Source organism: Rhipicephalus sanguineus, unplaced genomic scaffold (assembly GCF_013339695.2).
Source record: "Rhipicephalus sanguineus isolate Rsan-2018 unplaced genomic scaffold, BIME_Rsan_1.4 Seq7327, whole genome shotgun sequence".
NCBI lineage: Eukaryota > Metazoa > Arthropoda > Arachnida > Ixodida > Ixodidae > Rhipicephalus > Rhipicephalus sanguineus.
Genome location: NW_023615867.1, coordinates 40035 through 56987, shown reverse-complemented (window position 1 = coordinate 56987; position 16953 = coordinate 40035). Strand labels below are relative to the sequence as shown.

Genomic DNA, 16953 nt, shown 5'->3' with positions numbered 1-16953 from the left:
TGTTAACTGGGAATCCCAACTGGTTTCAACTGGTTTAAGGAACACATTTCCAGTTGGGAACGGGACCAGTTGGGAATGTATCCCAGTTGCAACTGGGACCAGTTGGGAATGCATTCCCAGTTGGGAATTGAGACCAGTTGGGAACGCACTCCCAGTTGGCAACTGGGACCATTTGGGAACGCACTCCCAGTTGGGGAACGGGTCCCAGTCCCCGTTGTCACTCAACTGTACATGTACTCCATCTAGCTCAAATAACCTTGAACTTGCAAATAATTATCTTCGAAGCACATTAAACACTCCAAGGATTTCATGTTAAATGTAGAATATATACACAATTTATTATTTTACACACAAAAAATATTACACAGCCCTATAGGCCTTTGCTGCTTCAGCTGGCTTGAATAAGCACTGGTTGTACTTTTACTGCAAAGCTTTTCTACGCTCCGCTTTAATACAATCCTGAATTTTTTCGGTCAAAATGCCGGTCAAGTTCCGGGCTGCAATGGATGGATCTGCGCCGGTCACCTGTGACCAATGGTACAGTGTTGCTGTAAAATAAAAGTAACATGTTACATTGCATGTCTCGGAACAGTCATATCATTTAAGATATCACAGCAGACCAACCTTCAAGAACGGCGACCTTTTCAGGCGTCAGAGCAGGTTTTGGAGGCTCTCCAAGGCTCTTCCTCCTGGAGCTACGCCGCCTTTCACACTGCGTGATGCCAGCCCTTTCTGAGACCATATGGCTTGAGCTGTTTCTTTCACAACCAATGTTGCCTTCTTGTGGCACAGAATTCTCTTTGCCTGAATAGGTGTGAGGCAGATGCCTTTTTGAAGATGAACTGTAAAAATCAAGGAAGAGAGTGAAGCACATCTTGATCCTATGATACTCTTATCGGCTGACACTGCTTAAGAAGTGCAAGTTAGCACTGGAATCAGGAGTGTGCAGATATCGAATAGCAAAAACTTTATTTTTAGAAGTTTTCCTGCAATATAATTTTTTTTGTGTGGAATGTGGTGGGGAGCATGGCTATTTTTTGTTTGCTTGACTTGCGCAATGGGGTTGGGGGGGGGCAGCCTAATGTATTTGCTGAAAGCCTAAATCGTTGCAGCTTGTTGTATGCCTACCGTCTAGTGAGCAGTTGTAGATGCCGGACCCTGAAATAGTTTTTGAAATGCTCCTTGGTAGCGCCACCGCGCGCTATCGGATGTTCGTGCAAGAAAGCGCCATTTTTTCAGCGCTTTGGAAAAAAAAAGGAGAGGCCTTGCGACAGGTACTTTAGGCAAAATTTTCGGTAGTACTGCACTTATTTTTGGGTAGCAGAGGCACATCTCAGATGCAAATTTATACTTAATGGTTAATGCGTACTACAATTTAGCACGTAGTTATGAGACATTCCAATCAGGTAGGTATCACCAAGTTTCAGTACTTGAGAACTTGAATAGTAAATATTCAATTCATCAACTGAACTATTTGCGGGGCTACTATTTGATTCGTATTTGAATATTCACACACGCCTACTAGTAATATAGAATTTACGTATCTGTAAACTTGTTGCAGGTGCAGTTTCACGAATGGCAAATATCTAGCTACTGAAAATGATAGATGCAAGTATACAATACAAGCCGTCTGTACTCTCTAAACGACAGCATGTTAGATGTACTACATAGAAGTGTATTTATTGTACAGCACATTTCACAAACTTACTAACATGTTAGCTTTGCTTAGCTTAATTCTGGTGTTTTGCACCACTGTCATTGGCAATGTGCCAAGATGCTGCACACTGACAACTGATGGGAGCATCTCTGAGCTGTTCTGCGGGTATTTACTTTGACAAGGTTAATAATATCTTCCAAGACCACAATATGGTGAGGGATGTATGAGGGATGTCATAGTGGAGCAGGCACGTAGGCAGGGGGGGGGGGTGGCCCCCCCCCCCCCGAAATTCGTCCGGCCTTCTATATTCCCGGGCAACTTTTGTTTTATTTTTGCCATGGAAGACTTTCTTTCAAACAATTAGGAATTAGGCCTTGGGCCCCCCCGAAAAAAATCCTGGCTATGTGCTGTAGTGGAGGGCTTTGGAAATTTTGACCATCTGGAGTTCTTTCGTCTACAAGTGTAGTACATTAGAAAACAGGCAGTATGCACAAAACTAATAGTAGCTCTTTGTCACTGAGATTATAATGAGTACTGTAACTAAATTTGTGCTGTTAAGCTGGATGTAAGGATGTATAGTGAAGTGACAAGTGGGCCAGCACTACTCAATCTACCGAAGCGTAAGCACTTTCTTCACAACTGAACACGTCTGTTAAATATTCTGTGTTTTCACTGCACGCATATGCTTAAACAGACACATTAAATACCAGTAATCTTTTTACAAACATTTTTTAACTATACGGGCTTCCAGAATTGCTGGTGTGAACACATAACATGCTACTAATTCTGTTGACATCTACAGAATGGATAACTTTTACTGTTTCACAATTTGCATTCATTATGTTCAAGGAACATAGCATTGTGCTCGTTTCGTAGGGTGCTTGAACTTCCCAGGTTAAGTGACTAGTATATACTTACAGAGCCATCTTGTAAATATGAAAAATCTCTCCCTGAAAAAAGGTGGAGAAAACTTGTGAAGCATTCAGTGTCAGAATTTTCTTATGATAGAAACATGCAAGTCTAAGCCTACCTGTAGTAGACAGGTCATCAGGTCCACTTGCTGCACACAGAAAGAGCAAAACTGCATGTTTTACAACAAATACTACACATAAGCAAGCCAGCAACTCACCAGTCATCAATGTAGCAGGTTCTTCTGAGAGGTCTGCAACTAAATCATTCATATTGTAATTATTACACGTAAGAAAGGCAACACAAATAAAGCCTTACCATCAATGGGACTTCTTGAGCGCAGACTGCCAGCAGCTGTAAGTATGAAAATGCCAGAATTTAGATCTCACGAGCATAGCAACACACATCTCCTAACTTACTTGGTGCCATGGGTGTTGTGTCTCGCATGGCCATTTCTTCATCTTTTTCAATTGGCAAACCAGTTCCAAGGGCTGTATTGAAAAAATGATGTAGCCTCTTTCAATTTTTTACATGCAACATTTTACTTCACCTATGCATGCAAAATAAATAAGATCTGTTTGCAAGACAGACAGTTTTCATACAAATTTGCAACTGTAAGATGAGGAATAGAGTTAGTCATTGAGCTGACTTCGTAAAAAAAAAAGTGGACATATTTTTGCATAAGAATTCAAATACACAAAAGACCAATCTACAAAAAGTTGCCAATTCTCTAATTACTAGTATTGCATGCAATTAATGAAGTGTGGGACACAATACATAGACATTCCAGTTACTTTTGTGCTTCATTGTGTAAAATGCCATTTGCTGAGGAAGTAAGTGGAACAACAGTGCATTTCACAGCAAGGCTCATGGCTCAAGTCATGAAATATGCACGACCCTTTGAATTTCTTCCACACAGAAATGCTTTGTTGACTCACTGGGCTGCAATTAGTATATTGCAAAGTGTTTTAAACTAAACTTGAAAAAATAATTAGTGATTATTAACTAACCAATTATACATCTTTATTCCTCATGCGAGAAATCAATGCCACTTAAGTACTCTAGCTCAAGGAGTACTGTTACGCTATATATACCTCAGGTGATTGTTGATAATTCTGTATAGTATGAAACAAATAACACTAAATATATTTAAAAGCAAAAATTGATATGCACCTAGGTTGCTTGTGGCCTTTGCCGTCTCTTTTGTAGCTTGTACAGGTGAGCTTTCAACGCCAGGCTCTCTGCGGTGCTGCAGGTCTTCAACTGTCAAAACGTTTAACAAATGTTCACTAGCTATGGAATGAAGAGATTGTTATAAACATATAATGAACTATCCGAGTTTATGAACTATAAGGGAAAAACATATATAAGTATTGTACTTACACCTCAGGAATTTTGAATTTAATAGCACCTGCTGTGATCTAACTTGTTCTTGCAGGAACATATTATCCTGTCGCAGCTCCTTGCATCTCTCTTTCCAAAGTTGGTTTTTTTCTTTTCTTCTTTTACTTCTGAGCTGGATACGAGAGAGTCATCTGAGCTTGATGATGAACTTTGTCGCCTTTTTTGCTGCGTAAATAATATTTTTGATGCCACAGTGAAAAAAAGAAAAGTTTGAGAAAACAACACGTATTTCCTAGTATATGCTCACAGTTTGTTCCGAGTTTTTTCAGAGAGCGTGGCTCATCTGTTTTTTCAGACTCTGCTCGTACCGGTCTTTCTTTGCTGCAGCCCGGTTGAAAGCTGTTCTTTTGTTTCTTGCTGCCTGCAAATTTTGGAACATACACATGCTCCAATATTTTTAAATAATGCATACCTTATAAATCAGCCCGAATAAAAAAAAGAGAGAGAAAAGACTGAAAAAAAAAGGTTTGCGAATGGACAAGTGCACGTACAGTGGCCTTCTTGGCCACAGCTTCGTCATCGTCCAAGTTTTGATGAACCATCATTTTAGGGATCGGGATTCTTTTCGGCGATTCGCGAGCTTCTTTCTCTGTGGCTGAAAGTGCAGGTGCGGATATTAGATTAACTCATCGATCAGGGTAGATGAATGCACTTACCACCAAGTCGAAGTATCTGCGCTGTATAATCACCCGTGTTGTCGCTGTCTACATTGTCCACCCAGTGCACAACATACACTGCCTTGCCGTCAAAGTCTGTCTCGTGCTTCGGATGAAAATCGCGGATATCGTCCACTGGCACTACGTACCGGCGAGTGTCATGTGCGTGGTCGTTATCTAGAAAGCGAACTAGTGTGTACATAGCGAACCAAATCGGATATACAACGTGCTATATACGTGCTGCACGCGGGTCACTTACATAAAGCACGGTGTGGATTTTGCTCAGCTTGGCTAAGCTCAGCCATGCATAGCCAGCCAACCGAGCCACTTACCAGTCAAGGCTGCCTCCCTGGCCTAAATTTATACGCGCACAACCTGATTATGCATGAAGAGCATTATGTTCAAAAAGTGACCTATATGAATGAAACCTTTAACACAAAATTTGGTGCTGGGTAAGCAAATAAAAAATACATCATCATGTATTCGCTTTTATCATTTAGCCGCTGTATAGCCGATCGAATCCAGATCTCAAGTCGTTTCTTGTTTGGTTTTTGTGGACCGAGATTTTCACACGATCAAGCGCTCGCTTTGTATTTTCTTTAAATTAGATAGCGGTGTTAATCGCGCAGTGCAAAGTGTATATCCTGTACCTCTGACATGTCCAGGACGCCTAAACGGCGCAAGCTCTATTTAGAGCCATCCTTTGATGGGAATGAGCTGCCGAGATCAACGCGGTACAGGGCATCTCGCCTCGCGGCTAACACTAGCCAAGTGGAAAGCGTGATGTCAGATGGCAGTCCTGCTGCAGACGAACCAGCTGGTAATTCGCCAGTTCACGTCTGGTCAAGCGGGGAAGTCGACGAGTGCGAGGAGTTAGGACCGAGCGTCGATGAGGAAGGATCACAGAACGCAAATGAAGATGATGGTGAAGCTGAAGGCTGCTTCGGCTCTGATTTCTCTGCTGAAGATGTCGTGACCCTAGTCATGGACTTTGCTGTAAACTTTGGTCTTGCGTGGACACAAGTGGAACACCTCATGAAGCTAGTCAGTTTTTAATGAAAAGAAACAATCCCTGACACAAAGTTTCTTTTCAAGAATTCGCCGGAGTCTCCACTGAAAGCATGGGCTTTCATTTCTATTGCCCCGATTGCCTGTGCCTTCTTGGCGAATGTGACGGGGACCCCAAGAAAAGAAAAGATGTGAAGGCAACATGTACACAATGCGAAAAACTGTACACTGGAGACATCCTTACGGCGCAAGGAAGTTTTTTTGTGACTCTTCCCATGGGGCAGCAGCTTTCTTCGATTCTATCATCTAAAGAGATTTCCAGGTCATTGAAGAACTCCTTAGATGCACTTTCGGATCGTTCAGAGGCCGCCTCTATGACAGACGTTACCGACGGAAGTTTGTATCGGCACCAACGCAAGGATGCCTGTCTTGGCCCAATGGACATAACCTTGACGATAAACTTGGATGGGAGTCCTGTGTTCAACTCCTCTAAGTTCTCGATATGGCCCGTCCAGACTATAATTAATGAGTTGCCGCCAGGATTGCGGTCGAAAAATGTCACGGTTGCAACGCTGTGGTACGGACAGAGTCATCCTGATATGACATTGGTGTTAGAGGCATTTGCCAAGCAAATGGACTCGCTCGCCGATAGTGGGATTGAGTGGACATGTGATGGAGAGACCTTTCACTCAAAAGTGAGTCACTCTTCTTTTTGTAATCTCCTTCTAGAAAACGTAAAAGCACGTTATCACCCTTCACAATATTCCATAACCAAAAACTGAAAAAAATATTTTTTAACAGTTAAAAAAAGTCAAAATAGAAACTTGTTGCGACAGTTGCTTTTTTTCTTTTTGAAAATGCCATTCTTATAATCTAATTTGACTGCTATATAACACGTTGAAAACTCACCAACATGCAAAATATTTTTAACTTTTAAGGAGAGTTGCCTAATTTAACCGTATTTCCATTCTTAAATTACATTATAACAAATAATGGTACTGCTTTTAAAGGATCAATTGTCAACACATAGGCGTTTTGAGTCGAGTGTAATACCACTGTCACACAGCCACCTGAATTCGCAATTGCGCCCGGTTCAGACTGACATTCTGGAGCACCATTGGCCCCATTCCACAACTTGCACAAAGCAGGCAATCTGGACCGAGAAATTTTATCCCATCCAGGCTCAATTGTGTTCGAAGGTGCACCGTTTAACAACCAATGTAACACTGTCCCATTTTTACATAAAGACTATTTTCTTTTTTTTTACTCTACAGGTCTATTGTTTCACTGCTGTGGCTGACGCTCCAGCCAGGGCTCTGATGCAGAACACAGTCCAGTATAATGGATACTTTGGGTGTGGCTGGTGTTTGCACCCTGGCAAGTGCATCGAAGGTAAGAAAACTCACTTGTATAAAAAAAATATCTGGCTGACTACATTTTAATCTGTGCACATATGAGCTTCACCATCACACTTTTGCCACTGCAATTTGGATACTGCATTCTTTTTGCAAAGTAATTGTTCCACAGTAACGGCCAATGTGCATTCATGACATGCCAGCCTTCTTGTTTTACTTGTACGAACTTTTTGAAAACTTACTTCACATCTGCATGCATTATTGCAGCTGTTGGGAGTTCCTCACATTTGCAGGAATACTAATACCAGTTAAAATATCTACTATTCATTGCAGCAAAAGTTTTTTTTGCTAACCCTCTTCAGTTTTGTGCTTAATTTGTTTCTGTCATATTTATTTGGCAGGAACAGTGAAGTACCCCGTAAGCGCTGAAGCTCCACCCGACAGGACTAAAGAAGGGATGACTGAAGACATGGATGAAGCGAACGGAACTGGAGTGAATGTTCGGGGAGTGAAGGGGCCGTCCCCATTAATTAATTTGGTCGGGTTTGACATTGTGTGGGGCTTCACACCCGATTACATGCATGGTGTTTTGCTCGGCGTGACACGCCAGTTCATGGAGTTGTGGTTGTGTGGTGTTGGTACTCCATATTACATAGGATCACCAAATTTCATTAGGAGAATTGATGATCATACACTCATGCCCTACACTGTGACGCCAGCCATCCATCGTTGCATTTGTTCACAAGATCACAGTGCTCTCTTAACCTATCATTCATGCAGTGGCCCATTTCCTGACATACCACTTACCACATGAAAGAGGTATCTGATAAACGACAGCTTCTGAGCATGTCCTATGTCGTTTCGTGCAAGCAATTGTCTTCTTTGGTGCTTGACTACTAATTCTGCAAATCGATTTCAGCTTGCATGGAGCTGAAAAGCTACTTGTACATTAGCACGTGATGCCATCCTTTCCATAACTGTAGTTGGATAGCGTAACAACTCAACAGGACACACAGCACATGGGAAAGGTTCACACACAACACATCGCACAAACAGAAGTGTAAGTCGTAAAAGGCTTAAATTAGGAAGTACCGCTCCGTTGCTCTAGTTGGCTGTTCCAACAGTGATGTCGCTCAAAAAAGAATAGCTGATGTGCCATACTTGCACAAAATTTAGCATTACATAATAAGGTTGGTGTCACATACAAATGTGCAAATAGTTTTCCAGCTCTATGAAAGCTGAAATCAATTTGCAGAATTTGCAGTCAAGCACGGAAGAAAACTGCTTGTAAGAAAACGATATAGGATGTGGTTTGCGGAATGTAGACAAGCTGTTGCTTATCAGATACCTCTTTTCTGCAGTAAGCAGTATCCTGGGCAAACAAGCGGCTGCATGAATGATAGGTTAAGATAGCATTGTAATGTGTGAACCTTTCTTGCAGAACACAAAGGTTTTGTCAACTAACAGAGCTGAACTAACGAGATTTATAATACTATTAGCTGCAGGAATTGCAAAAATTGGGTACCAATCGTGTTAGCACTCTGTCCCTGTCCTTGTCGGATAAAGAATCTGCTTTCTTGATTGTGCAATAGTTCGTTAGTTGATTAGTGTTACGTACGTCTTGTAAAAATGAAGTGGAAAAAGACAAATAAATCTCTGTGCATGGCTTCTTGGTGCAGTGTGAGGGCACCAACACTGTATAAATGTTTGCCTCGTGTGCAATAAACGATTTTGTTTAAAGTTAGTGCATATGTTGTGTCTCTCCATTTTAAATGCGAAGCATTTCTTAGCGAACCTCTGGCACTTTCAGCGTTTCTATCTACGTATCTATCTATCTATCTATCTATCTATCTATCTATCTAGCCGCCTACGTCTGGGTGCTCTCATGATCGCCTCCTTAACTTGGTGTAGACCAAAATTGGCATGGGAGGGTAAGAGGATTTGACGAATATGACTGCCGGGTCATGGCATGAATAACGTTAAAATCCTGCCGCGTACGCCGTCAAACCCTTTCCACTAGTCACGTGTGGCACATACCCGTTTACCACGGGCCGCGGTGTACGGGTATGCGCCACAGGTGATTGACAGTTTATCTCTACCCAGGAACGGCGACAACAGATATTGGTAACTTAAATGCTAGAGCGTTAAGGAAAACCAACATCGGCAGCGTTGACTCAACAAATGGGAAGAATGAAAATTAGGATCCCAGCAGGAATCGAACCCAAGCATTCTGCGTGGCAATCAGGCATTCTACCACAGAGCCACGCCAGGTCGATAAACTCGTTTGGAAAAACAGCCTACGCAGGCGTAATATCGGTGCAACGTCAATTGTGGTTGTGGTGCTGGCTATCTAATTTTACAAGAAAGCAATAAACACTACATGATACTCCTACGATGTGTACTCCTGCGATACAGGCGTCATATCAGATTAACGTCTGTAGTTCCAGTGTTGGCTCCACATTTATAGCAGTCTAATAAACATTACGTTTGTATTCCTATGATTCAGCAAGCTATATTGAAGCATTGCTCGACCCCGAAGGAATATATTATTGAACGTTACATATGATATCCACATCACCGCACCGTAAAATGCACTTCGTCCACTAGAGCGACGCAGTGTCCTCTTCATTTCTTACGAGGCTGGGCGATGGCCTCATGCTGACCGAGGATGATGCCAGATTGATTGACAGCCGCTTTGTAGACTAGGCTACGGAGGCCACATACGCCCAGGTAGTCTACGAATACGACAAACACCATCCACTGATGTTTGTCTCCGTAGCACTATCCAGGTCTACCAGCCTCGACGGCCTATACCTCCCCAACGCGAAGGGTGGCTTTAGGTTCCGACTTGTCGCCGACTCTGTCGACAGAAAATTTGTCGACGAAATGACCGAGGCATACACGAATTCCAACAGCTCTACTATACCACATACTTCACTACACATGGACCCCTCGTCACCACGATCACGACCGGATCCTATAACAAGTCATGACCAGCTGCTGGTGCTCACTGATCACGGTGATAATGCCCTTGTTCAAGAACTGTCAAGAGCTTTTTGCACACATGCAGACGGGTTCGTGAAACGTGCATGCGTTCTCGGGACACTTATAAGCACTACATATCAGCTTACCGCTTCTGGTGTTGGTAACACCCACGTTGCCATTGGCAGCGTTACCGAACCGTAAACAACTGGTATATAACCAGTTGTTTACGGTCATATATAACACATATGCCGCATATATAACACATATGCGGCTATAGAAATCTTTAGCATCATAGAAATCTTTAGCATCATTTTGTAACGTGTCGCTCAGTAAAAAAGTTACGCCACAGTCACCTACTCGCCGCATGCTTCGCATAACATCGACTCCCACGGTACGTGGGATCTGCCGAATTTTTTCTCCTCGTGTTGCTTATGTGCAAAAAATTCTTAGTATGTTGCCAACTAGGCTGAATTTTTCCCTAAACATCTGTCACCCTGTGCTGCATCGTCTGTTGTCTTTTGACCAAACTATAGCCTCTTGTTTTTTGGTATGCAGGTGTATGTGCATGCTTGACTGAAACATTTTTTTAATTTAATATGCCTTTTGTGTGCAAGATGAAATTAGAATTCCAGATATTCCCAAAACCACAATATGATTGTCACACACAGTGCTGTGGAGGAGCTCGTTAATTTTGCCTACCCTAGATTCTTTAGCATATCTAGATTTACTTCATTAAGTGAGACAAAATCAGCTGTTCAACCGCCCCTGCTTTTGGCATTTACAGGTGTTCGACAATTCGACAAAGTATTGCTGCTGTGCTTGTGCGTTTGCCAAGTCAGCCTTCCGATTTCTGTTGTGGTGATATATGCCTGCTCGATGGAGACACCTTGTACTTATTGTGCCTTTTGCGTGCAGGTTCTTGGACCAAGTCATCAATTCCATTGCTCTTCCTATGCCAAGTGGCCAGCATATTGGTTGGAATTGCTACAATAAAGGTTATGATCGACAACATTTGTTGAAATTTTGCATTTACTTTTGGAAGCGCAGTATAACACATTCCATGCAGCATTACTTATGAAAATGAGTCGACTTAAAATGCTTATGTTGTCTGGAGCGCAATGAATTAAGCGACTGCCATGTCAGAATAAACAGCATTAACTAATTCTTTGGACAAAAGAACACCGATTTTGTTGATATGAAAAATTCTTGTACACGGGGTGTTGCTGGAGCTGTTTCGACAAGCGTACTTGTCTTCGTGGCTGCAACTTGGAGACAAGTCGGCTTGTCGAAATGTTGGCTCCAGTGACACCCTAGTCAAAGCGTTGTACCATGGCAGCATTTCACAATCAAAAGTTTTAGCTGTTCACTGTTAGCCTGTTACACCTCGGTGGCGCAAGCTGAGGCATTTATGTTTTTCTTTGTGCCTCCATATAACTTCTATCAAGAGTGATAACTAAAGGGATGTCTGCATAATATGGCATCGGATTAATTTCTGGAGCTTTTCTAGCCAGCAAAATTGATAATCCAAAAATAACAGAAGTTCAGGGGAAGATGAAGGCTTGAAAAGGTGAAAAATCCTTGGACACGGAGTGTCGCTGGAGTCAGCGTTTCGACAAGCAGTCTTGTCTTCTTCAAGGGTGAAAATTGCTGCTGAATGAAAGAATTCGACGCAGAAACCACTATTCGACACCTTCATTTTAGCCATATGGCGCATAAGTGTTTTAAAATACAGCAAAAATCCCCATATCTCCCGTGGAGCAAAGTTCTCTCGATTTCTTTTCATCGAAGCGAGTGGGTCGGCGGCCGTAAATGACGGGAGGCACTCAAGGATAGCTTTCGGTTTCGGTTTTTGACTGCGCGAAGCGCCACCTGCTTCCTGCAACTGGTGTCATGGAGACTTCCTGTTTAACTTTTTGAAACTCCAAGCGATTGCAACCTTTCCTTGCACTGTTGTACTTGATATTGTGGAATATATATGCGCCTGTGTACGTTATGGTTATATTAGGCACCATCCGGGATATCAAGCATCGAAATCTGATGTGCGACACTTGCGCTTTGCCACTAGAAGGTAAGCAAAACACCACTGCATGCTGCACGACGTTCCTGCTGTCTGCGTAGTGAAGCAAATATGTATCGTCTTTACGGCGACCGCTGTCCTTGCATCTTGGCACGACGTAGGCGGGATCGACTCCTCCCATGTTTATCGTAGAAGAAAGTGAGCCGCGCCAATACGGACACTAGAGAACCAGACATCGTGTCTTCTCATGTGTCGGCTTTTGACGCTTTTCGTCCGATTAAAGACTGATTCCTACCTCTAGAAACTTTCTGTCGTTCTTTCTGTTTATATTCTGCCCTTTTCACCGGACTTTGAAACGAGGTCGCATTCGTTCGTCAACTGCAGAACGCAACGTGCCTTTGCCTTGTTCACAAAAGAAGATAGTCAATACCACGCCATCGGAGGGGCCCGTGAAGGCATAAAATCCGTCAAAAAGAAATTGACAAGCTTCCTGAAGTCTGAAAGGGCTAGGTTATTTTCTGCATCGCAAGAAGCCAGTCACGTGTTTGGCGCTACAGGGGACCCTCCACGGGCTGCTGCGGCTACTATCCCAGCCTTTAAATCCGTTCCAATCCTAGCGCGAGTGCGCCGATACAGCTGTGGCAGACTGTCTACGATGCTTACATTGAATGCTGCAAGCTGCGTACATTGAAATTGTTTTATTTTTACACGTACATAAAATACGATTCGTGCATGCATAACAAACAAGGCGTTAAATAGGGCGGCATGGCTCATCTGTTTACAACATCACCACATTGGGAACCAATCGCACTGTTTGCATGAATGGCATTCCCCGCCAAGCGGAGGTGACCGAAGACATAGGTGTAAGTGCAGTCTTCATATATTACACTATTTAAAGCCTACTAAGTGACATGGTTTAGACAACCTGTTACCATAAGGACCTACCAACATTGTGCATTTGTACAGAGCTGTCTATGCTTTCAGCGTGCCTTTAACTTGAGGCATTTAAAATTATTTCCTTATTATCTACTCCATCTAACTTCTAGCTGCCCTTATCCGGGTGCTCTCATGGCCACTTCCGTAACTGGTATTGGGCGTAAGGCATACCACTGGAAGAGCAGACGCCACCTTTGGTGCAACGTGCTAGGCAGGCTCATGTGGTCATAGTGGCTGCTTAGTCTGCTTTGGGAGCACCAGAGCGAGCTGAAAACAAAACTTTAGAATGCCACCTGCGCTGTAATTCTGAGTGACTGGGGAGGTTTCCCTGCTGTTGCTGTGCGCTCGACAACACTTGAAAGAAATCACTACATTATGTAGCCACTGTCTTTGGAGGAGTTTTGTATGGTAGGCCAGTGCTCAATGCAGGGCGTACGCTATGGAGCCTGCTGCCAGCTTTCACATGTGTCCACAGGGTAAGAAGGTGCATGAATCTGCGAATGCAGAACTTCGAAATTGTAAACAGCTACTGGCCAGCACTTCCGCAAGGAAGATTTCTGCTTTGACGTGGGGCTGTGATGTTCGGTGAGTAGCAGGAAGCACTCACCGAGACTCGCCTGTGAACGCTGCCCAGCTAATGATGCTTTTCTTCCTCAAGGTGGCCTATATGTTTCTTACCTCCATATCACCCCCAAAATTAGATTGATGCACTCAAGCTAATTTCAATTAAGTTGACCTGTCCCAAATCCATTTGTTTTCTACAAAGCCATATGTATTGTTGCTGGAAATACTGGAAAACTTGCCATAGACTTTTGCACATTAAAAATTTCTATTGCAGTCTCTACACCTTGTTTTTACCCTGCTTTGTAGCTGCAAGCTCGCTGCTGCAGTAACTTCTCAGTTTCTGCGATTTCTAGCCCATTCTTTGTCTGCCTGGCGTTGTTTGGAGAACTAGTCCAGCGAACGTTGCTATGTGATATTTGTCCACCTCCACGTTGCACAATACCACATGTTTTGCCTCGTAGACTGCTTCTGCTTCTAACAGCAGTTGCGTAGTCTGCTGTCTTAAGCTTTGGCATATGAAAGCTGATGCTATAGGAGGTAATCACATGATGTCATGAGCAAGGAACACTAGGGCGGCAGCTGCCATAGCCGTGGTCGTCCACATGGTCCTCATTCTAGGACTACAACCAAGGTTGTTGGCTGTGCGTATTGTTTCAATATTTTTTCTCGTGACATCAGACTTGTACGCCTGGTCGCTGTACGACTACGGCTACAATGACCAGATGTAGGCACTTGCTAGCGCCGCCTGGCAGGACGAGCTCAATGCGCTTGGTGCAGGCTCGGTGTGCTTAGTGCAGTGAGCTCAGTGCAGGCCTCCTGTAGATATAATGGAAAGGGAGCAATAGGAATCATTTTAAAAAAGAAGGCTCTTGTTTGTTTTAGTGTCATCCGAAGAATGTTTTGAATTATGAAAAAGAAGCAGCTGGAAATTGCTCACTGACGAGACTGATAACTGTACATACGACACCACTTGATTAATAATAATTATAAGAAAAAAAAAAGGCTCTTCCCGACAGCACGCACAAGTCACCATAGATGTCAATTTGCCTAAAGTTTAAATTATCTTTGAAAAGCCTTGACAACATCCACGCACTGACAGTTTATTGTGTATGCAGTTAATATGCTGCGTACTTGCAATCGCCAACTTGATGCTTCATTCTTGTATCTGCCATTTAGTTAGTTTCAACATTAGCTTGAACAAAATGTCATATGTGGGTCATTTCTCGAGGGATTTGACAGCAGGACTCGAGAGATCTCCATAATGACTGAAATCTGGACCTTGATTCTCAAATATACAGTTTTTGTTCCATGGTTATGTTTCACCGCACTGCAACCTCACATGGGGGTGCCACATGAAAGAAATGCTTAAAACCAGTCGCGTCTCTGTAGCTCATAAACATACTTATTAGTCTTTTAGCAAGTTACGGAAATATAGTACGCAAATACGGTAAGGCTGTATGGTAGCGCTCCTCCTTTCCCGCTCGTTGTGCTTTTGCCGGTGAAGGCAACCCAACACCACAAAAGCTTTCTCAAGTTACTGTGCGGTTGTCACGCATCATTGTTGCCTGTCAGCCTACACATTGTTAACGAGGAACCTGTCGTTTGAGGATGCACAGTTTCCTGAACTGTCACCTGAACTGGGAGCAGCTTAAGCACAACGAGCAGGAAAGGAGGAGCGCTACCGTACTGCCTTACTGTATTTGTGTACCATATTTCCGTAGCTTGCTAAAAGACTATTAAGAAAAAGAAGTGTGGGACAAAGACAGTCATTCGTGGGTATGCCGCTACGAAAGGTCCAGCCCACGTGTCTAAGACCCCTGGTCTATATCATCCCAGGAACATGGAAAATAGACACTGGAAGTTTTATAAGACATCTTGTGTGGGTTGGACAAGAGAAAAACATACCATTTATAGTTGGTGATTTTGCTGTAGCAAATGTGCTGCAATGACCACCATGCTGCAGCCACACCGTGTAGATCGTGAATAAATGTTTTAATCAACGGTTGTCTAACAACAGTTGGCGTGGCAGTGTTGACTGTCCGTTTTATAACAATGTAATAAAATTTACATATGTACTCCTACAGCTCAGCAAGCTAGAGTTTAGCCAGTATTTTTGTATACAATTTGTGTACACACCATTTCTGCAATGCCTGCACAACTGGTGAGGTTTCAACTGACTAAAATGCTTTCTCATGATTTGTGAAGGTTATATATAGGGGTTGGTTATATTCCATGCATTTATCCATAACATCAACAGTGCTAATAAGGTCTATTGTTAAGTAGCCTGTATGAAAGCCTGCTTACTCATTTGGTTGATTGGATTCTAAGGTGGTCCTAATTCTATTAGCTATTACTTTTGCAAATACCTTGTTAGCAGTTATGAGTAAGCTGATCGGCTTCTAATTTTTCAATTTCTTGATGCCCCTTTTCATTCGAACATTTATTTTGCAAAGCATGATTACAACAAAAAGGGATATACAGAAAAGGGTCCCTTAGTTATGAGACCATACCATGACCCCCTGCACATGATTATTGGATACAAATTACAAATAGGTACACAAGTTAACTGTACCAAAAACAAAAAAATACATTAATACAAGACATTGATAAACAAAGCTTATAAGTACATAAAACTGTATAGTAATGTCATACATAATTAATTAGGGCAATATTCACATTCTTCAAAGATTTCAGTACGCTCACAGTAAAGAGGCATTGCATATACAAACTGGCCAGTTTTTCAAGAACAGTGTGCCCCCGTCTTTAAACAGATCTGCTGTTACCTGACGTGTTATCGCAGAGCAATGCTATTACTTTTTTTAATGCTTTTCCTCGCCATAGCCGTCTGGCACAGCTGAAAAATTCCTGGGCTACATTTTTTTGACCAGTGGCAGATGGCTGCAAAGGGCACAAGAAAACTAATAGCATCACTGTACAGCAACACCCTTTATCATAACCGACTGCTTTGCCCCACTGCATTCCCTCTAAGGCTTTCTTTCCTTCATGTTAAAGCTGCTTTAGACAAAAAAAAAGAAGACGCACACCACGAGAGAAGATGACTGGACATGGCGCCACTCACAGCTGCTTTAATTCCCAGAAAGCACACACACATATGTACCATCAATTCGCGCCTGCGCAACAAACATCCATTTGAACATCAGGGGTAATACAATAACACACGCTCAATAAACTGTTTCTCAGTCTTATATAAAACTACTTATGTATCACTAACACACAAACTTTCTTGCTTTCTTACGTAAAAAGCTTCCAATAATTGTCTTGCTTTTGTGTCTTTGCTCCTGGCAGAATCTTCTCTAGGGGTGTGTTTTTTTTTGTACATGAAGCGGTTTTAAGATGAACATATACCAATTCTTCTGACAAGAAGTTTTCGTTCCTTCACCTGCCATTGCTGGTGAGATTCGTCTGGACTACTACTACTACTATTATTACTACCATTGTTGT

General features: G+C 42.6%; 2 protein-coding genes across 2 annotated transcripts; one reads left to right on the top strand and one right to left on the bottom strand.

The window, feature by feature from the left end:
* Positions 1–2470: 2470 nt before the first annotated feature.
* LOC119378206 (uncharacterized) lies at positions 2471–4757 on the bottom strand. Its single transcript, XM_049411721.1, has 8 exons — positions 4462–4757; positions 4218–4331; positions 3950–4135; positions 3740–3829; positions 2986–3057; positions 2885–2920; positions 2787–2825; positions 2471–2717 (listed from the first exon to the last, which is right to left on the bottom strand). The coding sequence occupies exons 3-8, from the start codon at positions 4008–4010 to the stop codon at positions 2572–2574; spliced, it is 444 nt and encodes a 147-aa protein (XP_049267678.1). The 5' UTR covers positions 4011–4135; positions 4218–4331; positions 4462–4757; the 3' UTR covers positions 2471–2571.
* A 1299-nt stretch (positions 4758–6056) lies between these two features.
* LOC119378205 (uncharacterized) lies at positions 6057–10209 on the top strand. The gene is made up of 3 exons (XM_037647413.2): positions 6057–6329; positions 6909–7026; positions 7391–10209. Exons 1-3 carry the CDS (start codon positions 6072–6074, stop codon positions 7801–7803), a joined length of 789 nt encoding a protein of 262 aa, XP_037503341.2. The 5' UTR covers positions 6057–6071; the 3' UTR covers positions 7804–10209.
* Positions 10210–16953: the final 6744 nt, after the last annotated feature.